The sequence below is a fragment of the Cloeon dipterum genome, chromosome X, assembly GCF_949628265.1.
Source record: "Cloeon dipterum chromosome X, ieCloDipt1.1, whole genome shotgun sequence".
Classification (NCBI taxonomy): Eukaryota; Metazoa; Arthropoda; class Insecta; order Ephemeroptera; family Baetidae; genus Cloeon; species Cloeon dipterum.
In genome coordinates, this window is record NC_088790.1 from 32,216,899 (window position 1) to 32,233,089 (window position 16,191).

The window sequence follows — 16,191 nt, forward strand, 5'->3', positions numbered from 1 at the left end:
CTTTTTAATATGTAATTTAATTTAAGAATATCCAAAAATCCAGTAAAGTCATAATAAAAAAATTCCAAAAAGTTGACTAGTCGCATGAATAGCGTGTCGCCGGAAGAATTAAATCTATATGTACAAGCTAATGAATGACAAAGGCCTTTTTCACTAGTTTTTCCGGTGACTTTAGCACATTCCAGACCATATCAACATAATGTCGTAATATTACGAAACAAGTTTGCTATTGGGATAAATAAACGCACCTTCCACTCAGTGGTCGCTTTTAGAACGGAATCTTCTTTTAAAAATATTAACGGCCAGGAATTACGAATTTTATCCAATCTTGATTTTTTTAATTGTTTCGAGTTTTTTACTGCTTGTGAAATGAAGAAAAGTATTAAATCTACTTTAATTGAATTAATATACAGAAAGTTCAAATGCGAAATTTGAGGCTTCCTTGTCGACACCCAAGAGTTCGGAAAAATAAAACAAATGATCACTTTTAGTGTTTAAAAATAATGTTTGTTTATTTTTAATATGTAATTTAATTTAACAAGATCCAAAAAGCCAGTCAAGTTATTAATTAGGCAGTTGAAAAATTGCAAAAAGTTGCTGACTGGTCGCATGAAGTGTATCGCCGGCGGAAGAGTTGCATCTATGTACAAGCTAATGAATGACAACTCGGGCCTTTTTCACTAGTTCTTCCGGTGACTTTAGCACATTCCAGACCATACCAACAGAGTTAAATATAATGAAACATTTTTGCTACGTTCGTAATAAACGCACCTTCCACTCAGTGGTCGCTTTTAGAACGGAATCTTCTTTTAAGAATATTAACCGCCTGCAATTACGGATTTTTTCCAATCTTAAATTTTTAAATTGTTTCAGGTTTTTTACTGATTGTGAAATGAAGAAAATTGTGAATTCAAATTTAATTGAATTTTTATAGAAGAAATATAATTCTAACGCGAAATTGATAGGCGACACCCGAGAGTTCAGAAAAATAAAACAAATGATCATTTTTAGTGTTTAAAAATAATGTTAGTTTGTTTTTAAAATGTAATTTAATTTAACAAGATCCAAAAATCCAGTAAAGTCATTATTCAGCAGCTTTAAAGTAGTAATAATAATAATTTCCCGAAGAAATCCGGATGAAACTCAAAATATTTACTTTTCAGTTCAATTATAAACGTTAAAGAACGTCAATTTTGCCAATTTGATATGAAATTTGTTCAATTTGAAAGGCTGCCAATAACCCTGCTCAAGAGCTTAATCAAGTTCCAGCATTTATTTTCGATACTAAATCACTTAAAGTTATTTAGCAACTGATTAAATTAAAAAGTATGGATGTAGAGTGGAAATCGGCAATGTTAGCGTATAAAATGGCGAAAAATATGGTTTCCTCGATGAAAAGCCGAATTCCCAAGAGGATTTACCCTCGAAAATCCATACGCAAACAGGGCAAATAGCGATCGCTTCCCAGAAGAGCATCTTTTCCCTGCCTTTACAACCCCATTTTTATATTTAGATCCGGAAAAGGAAACTCCAGCAGTCTTTGCATACTTTTCGGAAGTTGACGAGAAAGTTGATAACTGGAAACAAATGTGAACTGCCTGCGATACTTTTGAATTACGAGCGGCGGGCAAACTTTCAATAATCAATTCCCGGACGGCCCATAATTCGTTTGGTGCGCGTGTGCGCCCGATTTCGCTTTCGCTTTTCCGGAAATAATATCGCCGTGAGCACTTTTTGCAGGATCGCATTACACGCTGTTTGAAATGATTCACGGCGCTATTGTTTTGCCACGGCAGGAATTATGTTCGTTACTTTCTCGCCGCGCGCTGATATCAAGTTTCGCCTCTGCCTATAATTCACGGCTGGACTCTCCGAAAGTCTCGAACGTGATGAAAAATGGCATTTTAGCAAGAATTTTTCAGCAAAAACTTTATAAGCTGGAATTTTTGTAGTTTCTTTAATCACCGCATGTGCCGCCACTACCTGATTCTCTATTTAAATGTTTTTTAGGCAAAATAGTAGATTAAGACGCTCTTAAACAGATGGTTTATATTTTTTTTGCTTAATTCTACATGAAAACGAGCAGGATTTTTAATTAAAATTATTTTTCAAAGGGGTTTAATTTTTTTAAACTATTTGAAAATAAAAAACGGATTTTCGAATATATTTTCTGTGAAACAAAAACCATTAAATTGATAATTTAATCAAGAATGCAGTTGAAAATACCAATTAAAGGCCTAATTTTACGAATTTGTTGCGCTTAGCACCATATATGTGCCACGCCTACTTTTATCTAATTATTTAGATAACCACGCCCCTATTTTAAAATTCCCGCGGGCTTATAAAAATGAAAATTAAGTTTTGAACGTGTGGAAATTGATTTTTAACCAATTATTCTATTTAAAATTGGTTTTTGGATGGATTTTTATTAAAATAATTGGCAATTTCTTTGTCCAAATATTTATTTGGGACTCACAAATTAATAAATAAATATTTCAGAGCTGAAAAACAATTTGCTTCATTTCTCAGATCAATTTAGATGTTTTTCGTCAACATCAAAAGGCTTCAAATGCAAAATTCGTGACGGTTAAAAGCTCAGACAAATTGATCGCCTAAAATTCCCAGCCCAACAATTTCCAGGAATTTCTCTCTCTGATTTAGAAATGATTATCAAAAGCCACAATTTGACTTCCTGCTCAAGCCAATTGAAGTTTTCGGTCTTTTGAAAGAGGAAAACCAGAAGAGGGAGAGTTTGAAACAAGGAAACTGGCGAATTCCAATTTATATACATATGCGAAATAACGCAAGTTAGTTGAGGAAACTCGCACCTCCTCGATTTCCTTCGCAGCCGAAAAAGCAAAAGGGCCTGCTGGAATTGAATTATCAAGATGGCGCAATGCAAGGCCACGGCATCGCGCATAAACAATAGAAAAGCCGGCAGGGCGTCCAAAACACATTCGGCTCGATTTCGCCGCTCTCTCTTTCTATTTCTCTCTTTCTCTCGCGCGCAAACACCGTTTTGGGGGATTTTTATGGGCATACGCGTCCACATATTTCTCACGCAACATATGCACGCCGCGCGGCATTTCCATATTTACACCGCCGGCTGCGGCTTGTTGTTGTGCACACGTTGAGAGTAGCGAGCGAAAATGATTTGTTGACTTTTTTACAGCGCGCGCCCAGACATTCATTCCGGCGGCTTGAATCCGCGTTGTCGCGATAAGCGCGTTATGAATTGCAATTGCACACACACACACACACATATTCAGGCCGTGTGCACTCGAGAGGTGTGATTAGGGCTGCCAACCCTTACTTTATACGTGTAAATTGTCAAATATATTACAGAAATGGCCAAAAATACCGGATTTTAATGTTTAAATCAACTTTAAAAAAATTCTACTTCTTTTTCTCAGATCAATCGCTGATCAAGCACCCCTGAGGTTTAGAGGAGTCTAATAAGGGGTAGTTTGTGCAATTTTTAAGGTTAGAATTTGAGATTTGGCGTTTGCAAATTACAAAAAATCGAAAAAATCATGTTTTCGTGTTTTTTCAAACATTTTAAACTCCAAATCTCAGGTTCTAACCATCAGAATTGCATAAAATACCCACCTTCTGACGTACTGAAGGGTTGTAAGCACCTTTTTCAACCCCCTGCCAAATTTTAAAATTTAAAAAAAAATAGTCTAGTGACAAGACAGTTTTTACTTTTTTAAGAGGGTTGTTTCTTTAGAGATAGAGGGGTAAAGGGTAAGCACTCTTTTTAGCTGGCCAGAGGAGGTTGAGACGAGTCTAACGGTGGGTAGTTTTTGCAATTCTGATGGTTAGAACCCGAGATTTGGAGTTTGCAAAATACGAAAAATCGAAAATTTCGTGTTTTCGTATTTTTAAACATTTAAAACTCCAAATCTCAGGTTCTAACAATCGGAATTTCAAAAACTACCCACCGTTAGACTTATCTTGACCTCCCCTAATCATCCAAAGTAATTAGGGGTGCGTAACCCCAACCCCTGAATTTATCTATGGGTCAAAACCCCCTTGAAAAAGTGCAAACATTTAAGAGCAGTGGAATTTCTTTTGCAGAATCAGAAATTCTGGCTTAGGGATGGTTGGAGGGGGATGAATTAGGGTTTTAATAACCCAAAATGCATTTGGGGGTTGATTTAAAGGGTGTTAAAGGGGTTGAAGGGACAAATGGTTTGAAATTAATCATATTAAACCGACTAACTTTTGGTTTTAGGAGGAAATTGAAGCGGCCTCCCGGTTAGTCTAGGGGTTTAGGTTCAAATACTAATGAAAAGCTAACGTGTGACGGGCACTCCGACGACGACTTGGGAAAGTCGACCGGTCGCGCGGATTAAAGTAAGGGACTCTTGCAATCGGCGTCAACCGGATAAACAGTTTGACGAACAGCCGGGCTGTACAGAGGAAACCGCAGGTCGGTTTCCCCTTGCCGATTGCAAGTTAGGTTTTGGGGAAAATGAAACTAACTTGGCTGAGCTGTATGAGCTCCTGCTCTGGCCAACTAACAAGAGTGGCCAGGTAGCAAACTCAGAATCAGAATGATGATAGCCAGAGCAGGCGCGCTTTATTTATACGCTTGTCTCCTACTCCTCATTTACATACAGGCATATATTGACAGGTTATATCTTGTATGGTGTAGGTCGTCTCAAAATTTATCACAGTTAACAATATTTACCATCATAGGGGTGGTTTTTTGGGGTGGTATTAGCTCAAGACTCATCCCTTAGTGAAAAAATAGCAATTTTTTACATTTAGAGTGAGAATTTTTTTTTTTTGAAAAGGCTGCGAATTTTTAAGGGCGATTTCCCGCCTGCCACGCCCTTTGCAACCCTTCGAAACCCCTCACCCTGCGAGTACGTGGCATTCCTAGTGTCATGTGTGTGCTCGTGTCGGCCGGCCCTTTCGGCACTCGTAGATAGCGGCGCGTGAGTGATGTGCCGACACGAGCAGAGCAGCTCACGCCACTCCATTATTGCCGCGCTTGTACGCGAACGCGGTACACACGTCGCCGTTCATCACATCTCTACATGCTCCCGCAGAGGGGGCGGAAGCGGGAGGAAAGGGGTGCAGAGAGAGAGAAAAACACACACGCACCTGTACGCCATGCCGGTTGATAATAATTGTCTGTTGAGGACCCTTTCCGCGCGACCCTTTTTTAAATAAATGCAAGCGCGGCGGCACTTGACACGCCGCCGCTTTTTGCAATTCATATCAGACAGCCTCGTTGAATAAAACGAAACATTATTACGCAGAATAAATCTGTTGCAAATTGTCGAGAGGGAAATAATGTTAGCAGATAAAAGGGTTGTTATTTTTATAGTGGTTTTACAGTGACAATAATTTAAACTTTTTATTACTAGCCATTTTTAATTAATTCTATTTATTTAGAGAACATTATTGGATCAATTCGAAAGCGCTTTTTTATTTCTTTTTCTGCCAATTGAAGAGCGGGAAACGGTCGAGAGGAAAAATCGTCCGTCGAGCGCGGCAAAACAATAAATAATTAGCACGAAGCGCTTTTTAATTCAGCAACGCCACAACTTTTAGCTCTGCGCTCGCAAAGTTGGACGTGCGGCCAGGGGAAAAGCGCGCGCGCAATAAAATTAATGGTCCTAATCCTTTCGTCTCGCCTCTTTTTGCCGGGCGTCGGCGAGATAAACTGGAGCAGAGCAGAGCAAACAAAAAGCCTAAGCTTATTGATTGGCTTCGATGCAATGTCAATTACTCTTCCGATCCGACCGATGGTCAAACTGCCAACCCCCGAAATTATTGCCTTCCGTCTCGAATCGCCGCAGCTGCGACCAGACGTCGGCATTTTCTCTACAATTTATTCAAGGAGAAAAAAAATGTCCCGGCAGTTAATGACTTTGTGCTCAGAGGAAATCTGCTTGTTAAAATTTTTGAACACTTTGTTGGGCGGAGAAAGGGACTTGAGATCGTTAACATCTCGTTAAAGAAGAGCCAAAGCGAAATAAATGAGAAGCGAGAGTAGCGAGTAGGCTCAAGTCGGCGTTAATGTAACGAAAAAAATATAAAAAGGATATTAGTGAGGTGGAATGGATTGATTATTTTAGTATTCTTCTTCCGGGTTGCGGTCTGTGTTGGTCCAAACAGGAAAAATTAACTTTTTTTATGGTTCAATCTGTGAGCTTGAAAAATAAGCCCATTTTGAAGCTGCGCAGTAAATTTGTGCACGTCTAAAGCATGCGCAGAATGTTCAGATCGATTCTCGATCTCACAGGGAGGCCGAAACGCATCACTGCGCATGCGTGACCCAATTTAAAACCTTCTGCGCAGTCGTAATTCCCATCAGGGTCCAGAATGCGATCTGTTTTTGGTTTCCCGCCGGTCATAATTCAAAATGGCGTCGAAATTAAAGGAGAAAGTCCAGCGGCCAATCAGAAGCGTCGAAAAAGAGGCGTGCCGACCTAATAATTTCATTCCCGCGTATTTTGTTACATTTCTATCAGCCTGATGTGCCATCTAACGGTCGATTCGCACATTTACCGGGCTGATCAGCTGTTCCCCCCTCCACGTTTTACAATTTGCCGCGTTTTGAGGCCAGAGGAAACTTACAGCCGAGCAATTTCAATTAGAGAAAAGCAAGCAAACTAAATCTTCCAGAAGCAAGATTAATTACAAACTTTGCGACGAACAAAACGAAGTTCTGTCCGACGAGTGCAACTGCTTCCGCAGAACTTGGTACGATAGTAATTGGCACCGAAGGGAAAGAATAAGAAATGCAAATGGCCACCGGTTGCACGTAGGTCGTTTCTCGTTTCATTATCGGCGGCTGAATTATGATCGGAGCAGGGCCCGGGTGTGTTCATTAATTCCGGATGCTGAGAAACAAGGGTCGTGTCTGTTGAGTGATTGCGTATGCGTTTCATCCTGCTTTTTCACGGCCGCTTGTTACCCTAATGGAATTGAAGAGGCGCGCGCTCGCGCGCGTTTAAACGAGGAAATAGAAAGGAAGATAAATGGAGCTGCTCTCGTGCTCTCCGCCTGCGCTGCTCGCTCTTTCTACCTGCGACGCGACGAGAGCAGAGAGAAAAAGATATTGATGTGCCAAGTGCATACATTTACTTTATCGGGACTGCCTGGCTAATTCATCCATCGCCGGCCGGCGCAAAAAGAAGAAGGAAGAGCTTCTCCCTTTTCTGCTGATGAGATTGAGATGCTTTTGATTAGTTTGCGAGCAACTTTTGACGCACCCGACACCAGCAAGCACCGGCAATTCATCAATTTGTTTTTCCTGCTGGCCCGTCGAAGTCTCAATTCTCAATTGGCCTTTTGTTTAGCACGCCGATTCATCACTAAAGGGGGCGGGTCGATCGCTATTTTGAATGTCTATTGGAAGAGAACACAGCAGCCGATGAATTTATTTAAGTTATTCGGTTATTTATTTACTAACAGCTGATTACATCGGTAATTGGTGAATCGACCGTTAGGCTAAAGAAATGTAACAAATTTACGTGGGAATTAATTTATTAGGCCGGCACGCCTCTTTTTCGACGCTTCAGATTGGCCGACTGGGTTGACCTCCATGATTTCGACGCCATCTTGACTTCTGACCGGCGGGAAACCAAAAACAGATCGCAACCCGGCTCCCGGTGGGAATTACAACTGCGCAGAAGGTTTTAAATTAGGTCACGCATGCGCAGTGATGAGTTTCAGCTTCCCTGTGAGATTTAGAAGCAATTTGAACATACTGCGCATGCTTACGATGCGCACAAAATTACTGCGCAGCTCCAAAATGGGCGAATTTTTCAAGCTGACTGATTTAACCATAAAAAAAGTTAATTTAACCTGCGGAAACTAACACAGATCTCAACCCGGCCCCCGTTGATTTAAAGAGTTACTCAATGGAATAAAAACAGATAAAATTTAAGCCCACAGCAGTGCTTATCAGATTCGCAATTCATGAGCAACTGTATAAATGTCCAAATTAATACGCCTGCAGGGAATGATAATCGCAATATCAGATTAATTTGAAACAACATACGCAAATGCGCGGTGAGGCCTGCTGTGTTTATTTAACGGCACACATTCCTCCTGATTGTTAATTCATACGTTTGCAGGAGGGTTGTTTTCCCCGGCAGCTCTATGGAGTTAAATTTTATCAGGTCTTGAGCGGAATGGCCCATGAGTTTGAGGACACGCCGGGCGTCGGCTTAATGCTAATTCGAGCGAATAAAAGGGCCGTATCAAGCTGAATTTGAGGCCGTAAAGGCGGCATTAACAGTCGTGTTTATGGCCACGCTCTCTCCTCTCCTCGGCTCTCCGCTCTCCTCGGCGCAACAAAGCAGCAGCACGGCAATAATGGCGGGCGGCAACTCGAATTCGTCCGCCTCGTCTGGATCATTTGTTTTATCTGCTCGGATATTTCATGGCTCGTTAACTATGCTAATTCCGCCTCCTAAAATTTAAAACAACCGTTTTATCTCGCTCACTCGCCGCTGCAACAAAAATTATTATTTTATGAACCGCACGATATTAATTTAGCCCTGCTGTGTCGGCGGCGGCGACGGCTTTACGGCTGCTGACGCTGGCTTGCCGCGGCTGCCAGGCTGCAGCGAGTGCGTTTTACGATATTGCGCTTGATGCGACGCGTGCCCTGATTTCGCAACCATCGCGCGCGGATTAATGGCAACTTATTACTAAGAGCACGCAGTTTTATGCCCCCGAGCTTTATGGGCCGTGATACGCGCATCAGATGATTCGTTCGTTCGATTCATCGTCTCGAACACAACAATCAGCAAAACCGGCCTTTTACTGCATGCGCCTCAATATTGTTATGGCGTTGTAATCCACCCCATCTGAGCAGGCAAAAAGTCTGTTTTTCAATGCAGAAATTCAGGATTTTATTTTATGACGATCTGGTCGTGAGAGGAGCATGTCTAGTTTCGGGGCCGAATTTCCCTTCACAGAAGATATACATTAAAAATTAGCTCTTTTTCGGACTCTCAGGTGCCGTTTAATTTCTCTTTTAATTCAACTAAATCTGATTGATTATTTTTCTTCATTTCACAACCAGTACAAAACCTGAAACAATTTAAAAATTCAAGATTGGGTGAAATCCGTAATTGCAGGGCGTTAATATTTTTAAAAGAAGATTTCGGCCTAAAAGCGACCACTGAGTGGAAGGTGCGTTCATTTATCCCAGTAGCAAACCAGTTTCGTCAGAAGCATCAGCTGTTGATATGGTCTGGAATGTGCTAAAGTCACCGGAAGAACTAGTGAAAAAGGCCCGAGTTGTCATTCATTAGCATGTACATAGATGCAACTCTTCCGCCGGCGATACACTTCATGCGACTATAGTCAACTTTTTGCAATTTTTCAACTGCTTAATGACTTTACTGAATTTTTGGATATTGATAAATTAAATTACATATTAAAAATAAACAAACATTATTTTTAAACACTAAAAGTGATCATTTGTTTTATTTTTCCGAACTCTCAGGTGTCGACAAGGAAGCCTTAAATTTCGCATTTGAACTTTGTTTCTTCTATATTAATTCAATTAAATTAGAATTAATACTTATTTTCATTTCACAACCAGTAAAAAACCCGAAACAATTTAAAAATTCAAGAATTAATAAAATCCGTAATTCCTGGCCGTTAATATTTTTAAAAGAAGATTCCGGGCTAAATGCGACCACTGAGTGGAAGGTGCGTTTATTTATCCTTGGAGATTCGTTACACGCAGACTAGGACAACAGTTGATTTGGTCTGGAATGTGTTCCAGTCATCGGAGCCTGATGAAATACACCTTAGTCAGTAAATCTTGGACTTTAACTAGTCTGCAAGACGCTTCCGGTGGCAACACTTCATGCGACCAGTCAACTTTTTGGAATTTTTAAACTGTGAAATGAATTGAAGGGATAACCACCTTTCCCTGGCTGCTACAATTAATTAATTTACATTTCAAAAACAAATTTTTAATTTTAAATACTAAAAATAATAATTTTCTGACTCAACAAATTTGTTTTTTTAATTTCGTAATTGATTTTTCTCTTTAATAATTACATTATATTTATTTTAATACTTTTTTGGCCAATTAGCGGGCCAATCAGCTGTTATAGCAGGGAAATATCACAAGAAAAAAACAAACACGAAAAAATATTTCCGAGTGTTTGCGAGCCTTATTATGGTTTGTTAAAACTTTCGACACGCAAATAAATAAAGAGATTTCGGCTTAGGACACCGTTGGAAATAAATTCGCTGCTGATTGGGGATCTAATTCGAGCGCTGGTCGTAATCCCGAAGTAAAGTAAGCAGCACGGCTCTCGGAGCGCGCAGAGTGATTAAGCGGACGACGAGGCGCATCTCCAGCCTCCGAGCCAAATCTTTAATTTCGTTATGGAGTGGCGTGTTTTCCCTGGACGCAGCCAGCACAGCACAGCAGCTCGCCTCCGGCTCCGATAGATAAAAGGGCCGCGCGCGTTTCCCCCAGAGCCTCTGTATTTATTTTCTTATCTGTTAATCAATAGCCAGCAGGCAAAATTACCCAAGCCTTTTAAGCCCTTCATTAGCCCACTATATATATAATGCCGCGCGTTTTCTCCGGGGAATTTGCTCTTTTAAACTGCTCACCTGGATAAATACAGAGATCAAGATAACAGCTGGAGCAACCCTGAAATGAAATGAACGTTTTTTTATTTTTAATTTTGACGGAAACTTTTTAAGACCGTCTTTGACGAAGATTCTGAGCCCACCAATCGATTCCTGAGGGTTGAATTAGGTAAAATGGATGTTTTTTCCGTTAAAAAACGTACGAACTTTTTTCCCGCGAAAACTTAATGAACGTATTTGCGAGATTTGCGCATGCGTCAGAGCTGGTTGGATCTACCAAAGAAGTCATTCGCACAGGCGGAATCTCTGCAAGTGCTCAAACCAGCTCTCACGCATGCGCAAATCACGCAAATACGTTTTAAGTTTTGGCGGGAAAAAAGTTCGCACGTTTTTTAACGGAAAAAACATCCATTTTACCTAATTCGACCCTCAGGAATCGATTGGTGGGCTCAGAAACTTCCTCAAAGACAATATTTTAAGAGAATATTAATTTTTCCCCCATTTTTCTCTTTTATTCATGTCAGAAGCATTTCAGGGCCTTTTTACATTCCATTGATTCCCCTTTTGCTGTTGATATTCGTTGAGTTGCGAAACTGTGCTCCTCATTTTGATAGGCTGTGTCACAATGAAGCCAATTAAGTGGTCGCTCCACTAATGAGCGTCGGTTTGCCTGCTTTAACCAAAACACGGCATCAATGCAGAATTTAAGCGTGACGTCAATCACAACGCAGGGCGACGAGCTCACGACACAGAGAGAAAGGCACGCACATCAAAGCGGCCGCAGTGCTAAAAGGGCATTCCTCGAAATCAGCAGACCAAAAATATGTGCAAATTAGAAATTGTATTTGAGTCTGATGTGAATTTCGGCTCCAAATTATAATCTTCGTTACCAAAAAATCGATAAAACCAAATTTTCATCATTTCTCAGGCCCAAAATTTGTAATTAACTTTCAAAAGACTGTCTTTGACGCAGATTCTGAGCACATAAATCGATTCCTGAGGGTCGAATTAGTTAAAAATGATGTTTTTCCGTTAAAACAGTGCAGCGCGACGTAAGAACGTTTTCCCGCCAAAACAATTTAAACGTATTTGTGAGGACTGCGCATGAGTGAGAGCTGGCTGGACCTGACAAAGAAGTCATTCGTACAGGCAGTCTCTCTGCAAGTGCTCAAACCAGCTTTCACGCATGCGCAGCTATCGCAAATTCGTTTAAACTGTTTTGGCGGGAAAATCGTTTGCACGTTTTTTAACGGAAAAAACCTCATTTTTACCTAATTCGACCCTCAGGAATCGATTGGTGGGCTCAGAAACGTCGTCAGGACGGTCTTTAACTGAGATTTTCTCCAAAAATTGTGAAGATAAACCTTGAAATTATAAAATAAAAGAATATGAGATGAATTTTTGAATTAAATCATTATGTTTTTGTGTTTCAGGGGTGTTGTGCATAAAAGACGTGTCGATCCAGGTGCCGCCGACGGTGAGCGTGGGCACGGACGTGTACCTGCGCTGCCTGTACGACCTTGAAGGCGACTCGCTCTACATGCTCAAGTGGTACTGCGGCAAGGAGGAGTTCTACCGTTACGTCCCGAAAGAGCTGCCGCCCACGCGGGTCTTTCCCTTGCCCGGATTCGGAGTTGACGTGAGTTTTTGCATGGTGCAAATCGGATCTTTCATTACGTGCCACGGCAGGAGTGCAGCTCTTTTTTTCTTCGCGTTGATTTGTTTTCATTCAGTTCTGTTTGTATTTTTTTAATATGTGCGAGTGCAGCAGGAGGCATGCTGAACCAAATTGATTTAGTAAATGCAGAAATATTGTGAAATACACGCGGCTCTGAATATTTTGCAATCATCTTGTTTTTCTATGAAATGAAATGGTTTTTTTGCTATTTGCAAGATTAAAAAGAAATACTTTTGTACAGCATGTAGCGGTATCCAGCTTTGAAGTTGAAGAGGGAGTTTAATTTCGTTTGATTTAAATGATTTTATGTTTGGATTAAATTAATTAATATTTTTTAATTGAACTGTTGACGGCTTATAAAACTGTTTGTTAAGGTTTTAACTAATTTTAAAAGATTTATATATAAAAATTAGCCCAAAATAATAAATTGCAAGTCTATTTAGGCAACATAACGGTTAAAATTAAATTAAAACATTGGAAAAAATATATTTTTCATATTTTTATTGCTTCTTTTCTTTTTAGCAAAGGAAAAAAATAAGAAAAATACATTTTATTCAATCCTTAACCTTTAGGGACTGAAATTTCTCATTATTTGACAGTGCAAATCGATTCCTTAGGGTCGAATTAGGTTAGATATCTGTTTTCATGGGTCAAAAATGGGAAAAAAACGTTGCTTTGGCGGTTTTTGGTTCAAATCGAGCAACAAAAACGCCAGCAACCAATCAGAGAGGGGAGTGATTCTCTCTGATTGGCTCTCAGCAATTGTAGCCTTAACAAGCTTTGTCACTTAATTGCGATTCTTGCCACCGTGGCGCTACTCATCTCTTTTCTGATTGGTCGCCGGCGTTTTTAAGCGCTAAATTTAAACAAAAAACTGCCAAAATTACGTATTTTCTAATTTACACATAATTTCTTTTTGTTTTTTATCTATTTCAGACTAACAACAAATAGAAAAGGACTCATTTTGATTGTTGTTGACTGTTCCAGGTGGATAAATCGGACACGCACACTGTGGTGTTGCGTTCGGTGTCGCTGGAGATGAGCGGTCGGTACCGGTGCGAGGTGTCTGCGGACGCGCCCACCTTCCACACGGCCATGGTGGCCAGATGGATGCACGTCGTGGGTGAGTGCACACGCAATCCGCACCCCCTTTCACGCTCCCTCGAGCAAACTTGACCGAGAATCGAAACTCCGACGAGACCGAGACGGAGCGAGACGTCTTTCTTTTAATTAATTGCGCGCGCCGGCTCGTCGCCTCGGACGTGAGAGCAAAGTTGCAGCTTTCGGCCGGAGAGAACTCGTCGTAAATTATGCAACACGCGGCCGACTTGAGAGAATACGCGTACGCAAAACAGCCCCTTGTTAATAAACGATGAGCACGCCCGCCGGCGTCTATTTTTATCATGCCCCCAGCACTTGAGAAAGCACGAAATTGACACCGCGCAGGGAGAGAAAAAGTTTTTTCGGGGATTTCCTGGAAGGACAAGATGCCCTACACATGATCAAACTTTATTTCGTAGGGTTGCGCACCCCTGCTTTTTTACTGGGGAGAGGATCAAGAGGCGTGATCTAATAGTTTTCTTTTCTTCTTGGTTTTCCGTTTAAAAAAGACGAATAAACAAATATATATCTGGCAATTTAAATTTCAGTTCTTTAAAAACAAATATTTGCATCGTTGGAATTGTTTCTTAGATGTGAAAACACCAATCTCTTATTGATTAAATTTTGGGTATTTAATTTCTTTAATGTTGTTTTCGGGTCCCAGTCGGGGCCCCATGGGCTGAACGGCATCGATTTTGGTACCAATCGACGCCCCTTAGAAAGGACAATCCGCCAATGTGCAGTTTTCCAAAATCGGACCATTTTTTGATTTTTCTCGAATTTTTTCCGGCCAATTCTAAAAAAAGTCAGCATTTTCATAAAATGATGGTTTTATTTTTATTTAAATTCACCCGTTATTCTGATCATTGACCACAACCCCTCATCGGACAGGTCATGAACAGGGCTTTCACCTAACTTCCTTTTTCAGGGTACCCCGTGACCTGAGATCCGCTTCCAGGCTGGTTTTTAATGCGTTTTAGTACTGTTTAGTTTTCGGGTCCCAGGCGGGGCCCTATGGGCCCAACGGCGCCGATTTAGGTACCAATCGACGCCCCTTGATAAGGAGCATCCGCCCGTGTGCGGTTTTCTAACATCGGATCATATTTCGAATTTTTACGATTTTTTCGGTTGATCTATTTAAAAACTCAAAATTTAACAAATGGTTTTATTTTTATTAAAATTCGGTCGTTTGTCCGTTCATTGACCACAAACCCTCTTTGGACAGGTAGTGGACAGGGGTTTGACCTGGCATACCTTGATGACCTTTTTCAGGGTATGCCGACCTGAGATCCGCTCCCAATCCTGTTTTTAATGCTTTTTCAGTACTTTCGGGCACACTGACGATTTTTAATTCTTGCCTGCCACCGACCTTCCTCAGGTTGCACGACCTGAATACTATTTTTTCGGTTCTAATTCGAAATTAATTTTTCACACAGTTAAAAGGTTACTAATAAAGTAAAAAAGGGAACTGATCTGCTCGATTTCCCAATCGCGGGATCATTCGCGCGAAGCAAGTGCAAAAGGTGTGCTCATAAATATTGCACGATTAGGGGTGCGGTGCGGGGGGTGGCGCGGAGTGCACTGGGTCACTCGGCGCTTTTCCCTTTCCCTTATTTGGAAAGGGAAAATTTGGCATTCACGCGCAGTGCCAGCCACCCACCGACGGCCGAGATTTATGCATTTTAATCAAGACGCGCGCACCCTTGGTCCCCATGGGCGGCGGCTGCGGAAAGAAAATGTTCTTCGCGCCTCCGGCAGCCGGATATTTTTCATTTGTCCGCCACTTTCTGCATGCATTTCATTTCCCTCGTCTGCCTCTGGCGCGAGAGCAAATATTTCATTGGCTAATCCAGCGGCCAACACCAAAATATACGCAAAATATGTGCCTAATTATATGTGGCCGGCCCTGTGCAGAAGGGTTGGTAGTTGAAAAAACTGTAATTTTCTCTCGGTTTTAAAATCGATTTAACGGAGGCCCGGGAATTGATTGAATTTATACACAGTCAAGAAATTCACCTCATTATTAATTAATTTGGTGCACCTTTTAGTGGCCATTTTCTGTTGATGAAAAGATTTGGCCAGCTCAGTGCAGAAGGGTTGGTAGAAGCCTTCCAATTGCTCAATACTTTGATAAGCTGTCGAGATTTTCAGAAAAAAATACTATTTTTAATTCAAGGAAGGAAATTACTAAAAAATCCACGAAAACATACCGACAATAATTATTGTTGTGTCGAATTTTAAATATTAAATTAATATTTAAAATGTCAATCACAATTTTTAGTTTTAAATTAAAAAAAGCAGTCTGTGATATTTCTCGTTTTACAAATTAAAACGAGATAAGAGCCCAGAAATTTTTAGTATCTAATTTTAATAAAAGGAACAAAAACGAAGCAGTCGTCGCTTGCTTGTTACAAATTACAAATTAAATGTATTACAAATAAGCCAGACTGCTATATGTTTGGAATTCGGTCCAGAGTAATACGCCTGACGGCTAACAACTCGTCGCATTTGGGCGGAAATTTTATTTTACATTTCTTAATTTTTTAGAAGCTGAAAATCAGCTTTAAAAGCAAGCGCCGAACAAACTGTAATTTTCTCTCGGTTTTAAAATCAATGAAACACAAGCCCGGGATTTTAATGAATTTTAACTCAATCAAAAAAATGAAGAGTCTAAAAATATCGTGTTTTTTGTTTTTTTAATTTGTTGCACCTTTTTTCGGCCCTTTGCCGCAGATGACACGATAATTTGGCCCACACTGTGCAGAAGGGTTGGCAGTAGCCCTCAAATTGCTCAACTGACAAGAATTTCAGAAAAA

General features: G+C 40.6%; 1 protein-coding gene across 1 annotated transcript in view; it reads left to right on the plus strand.

Annotated features, from left to right (window-relative positions):
• The window catches only part of LOC135946710 (uncharacterized), a 244,670-nt gene that overhangs the window by 185,275 nt on the left and 43,204 nt on the right, over positions 1 to 16,191 (plus strand). The window contains exons 2-3 of the mRNA XM_065495035.1: positions 12,030 to 12,235; positions 13,262 to 13,397. Of these exons, the coding sequence (XP_065351107.1) occupies positions 12,030 to 12,235; positions 13,262 to 13,397 (342 nt within the window). The remainder of the gene's footprint in view (positions 1 to 12,029; positions 12,236 to 13,261; positions 13,398 to 16,191) is intronic.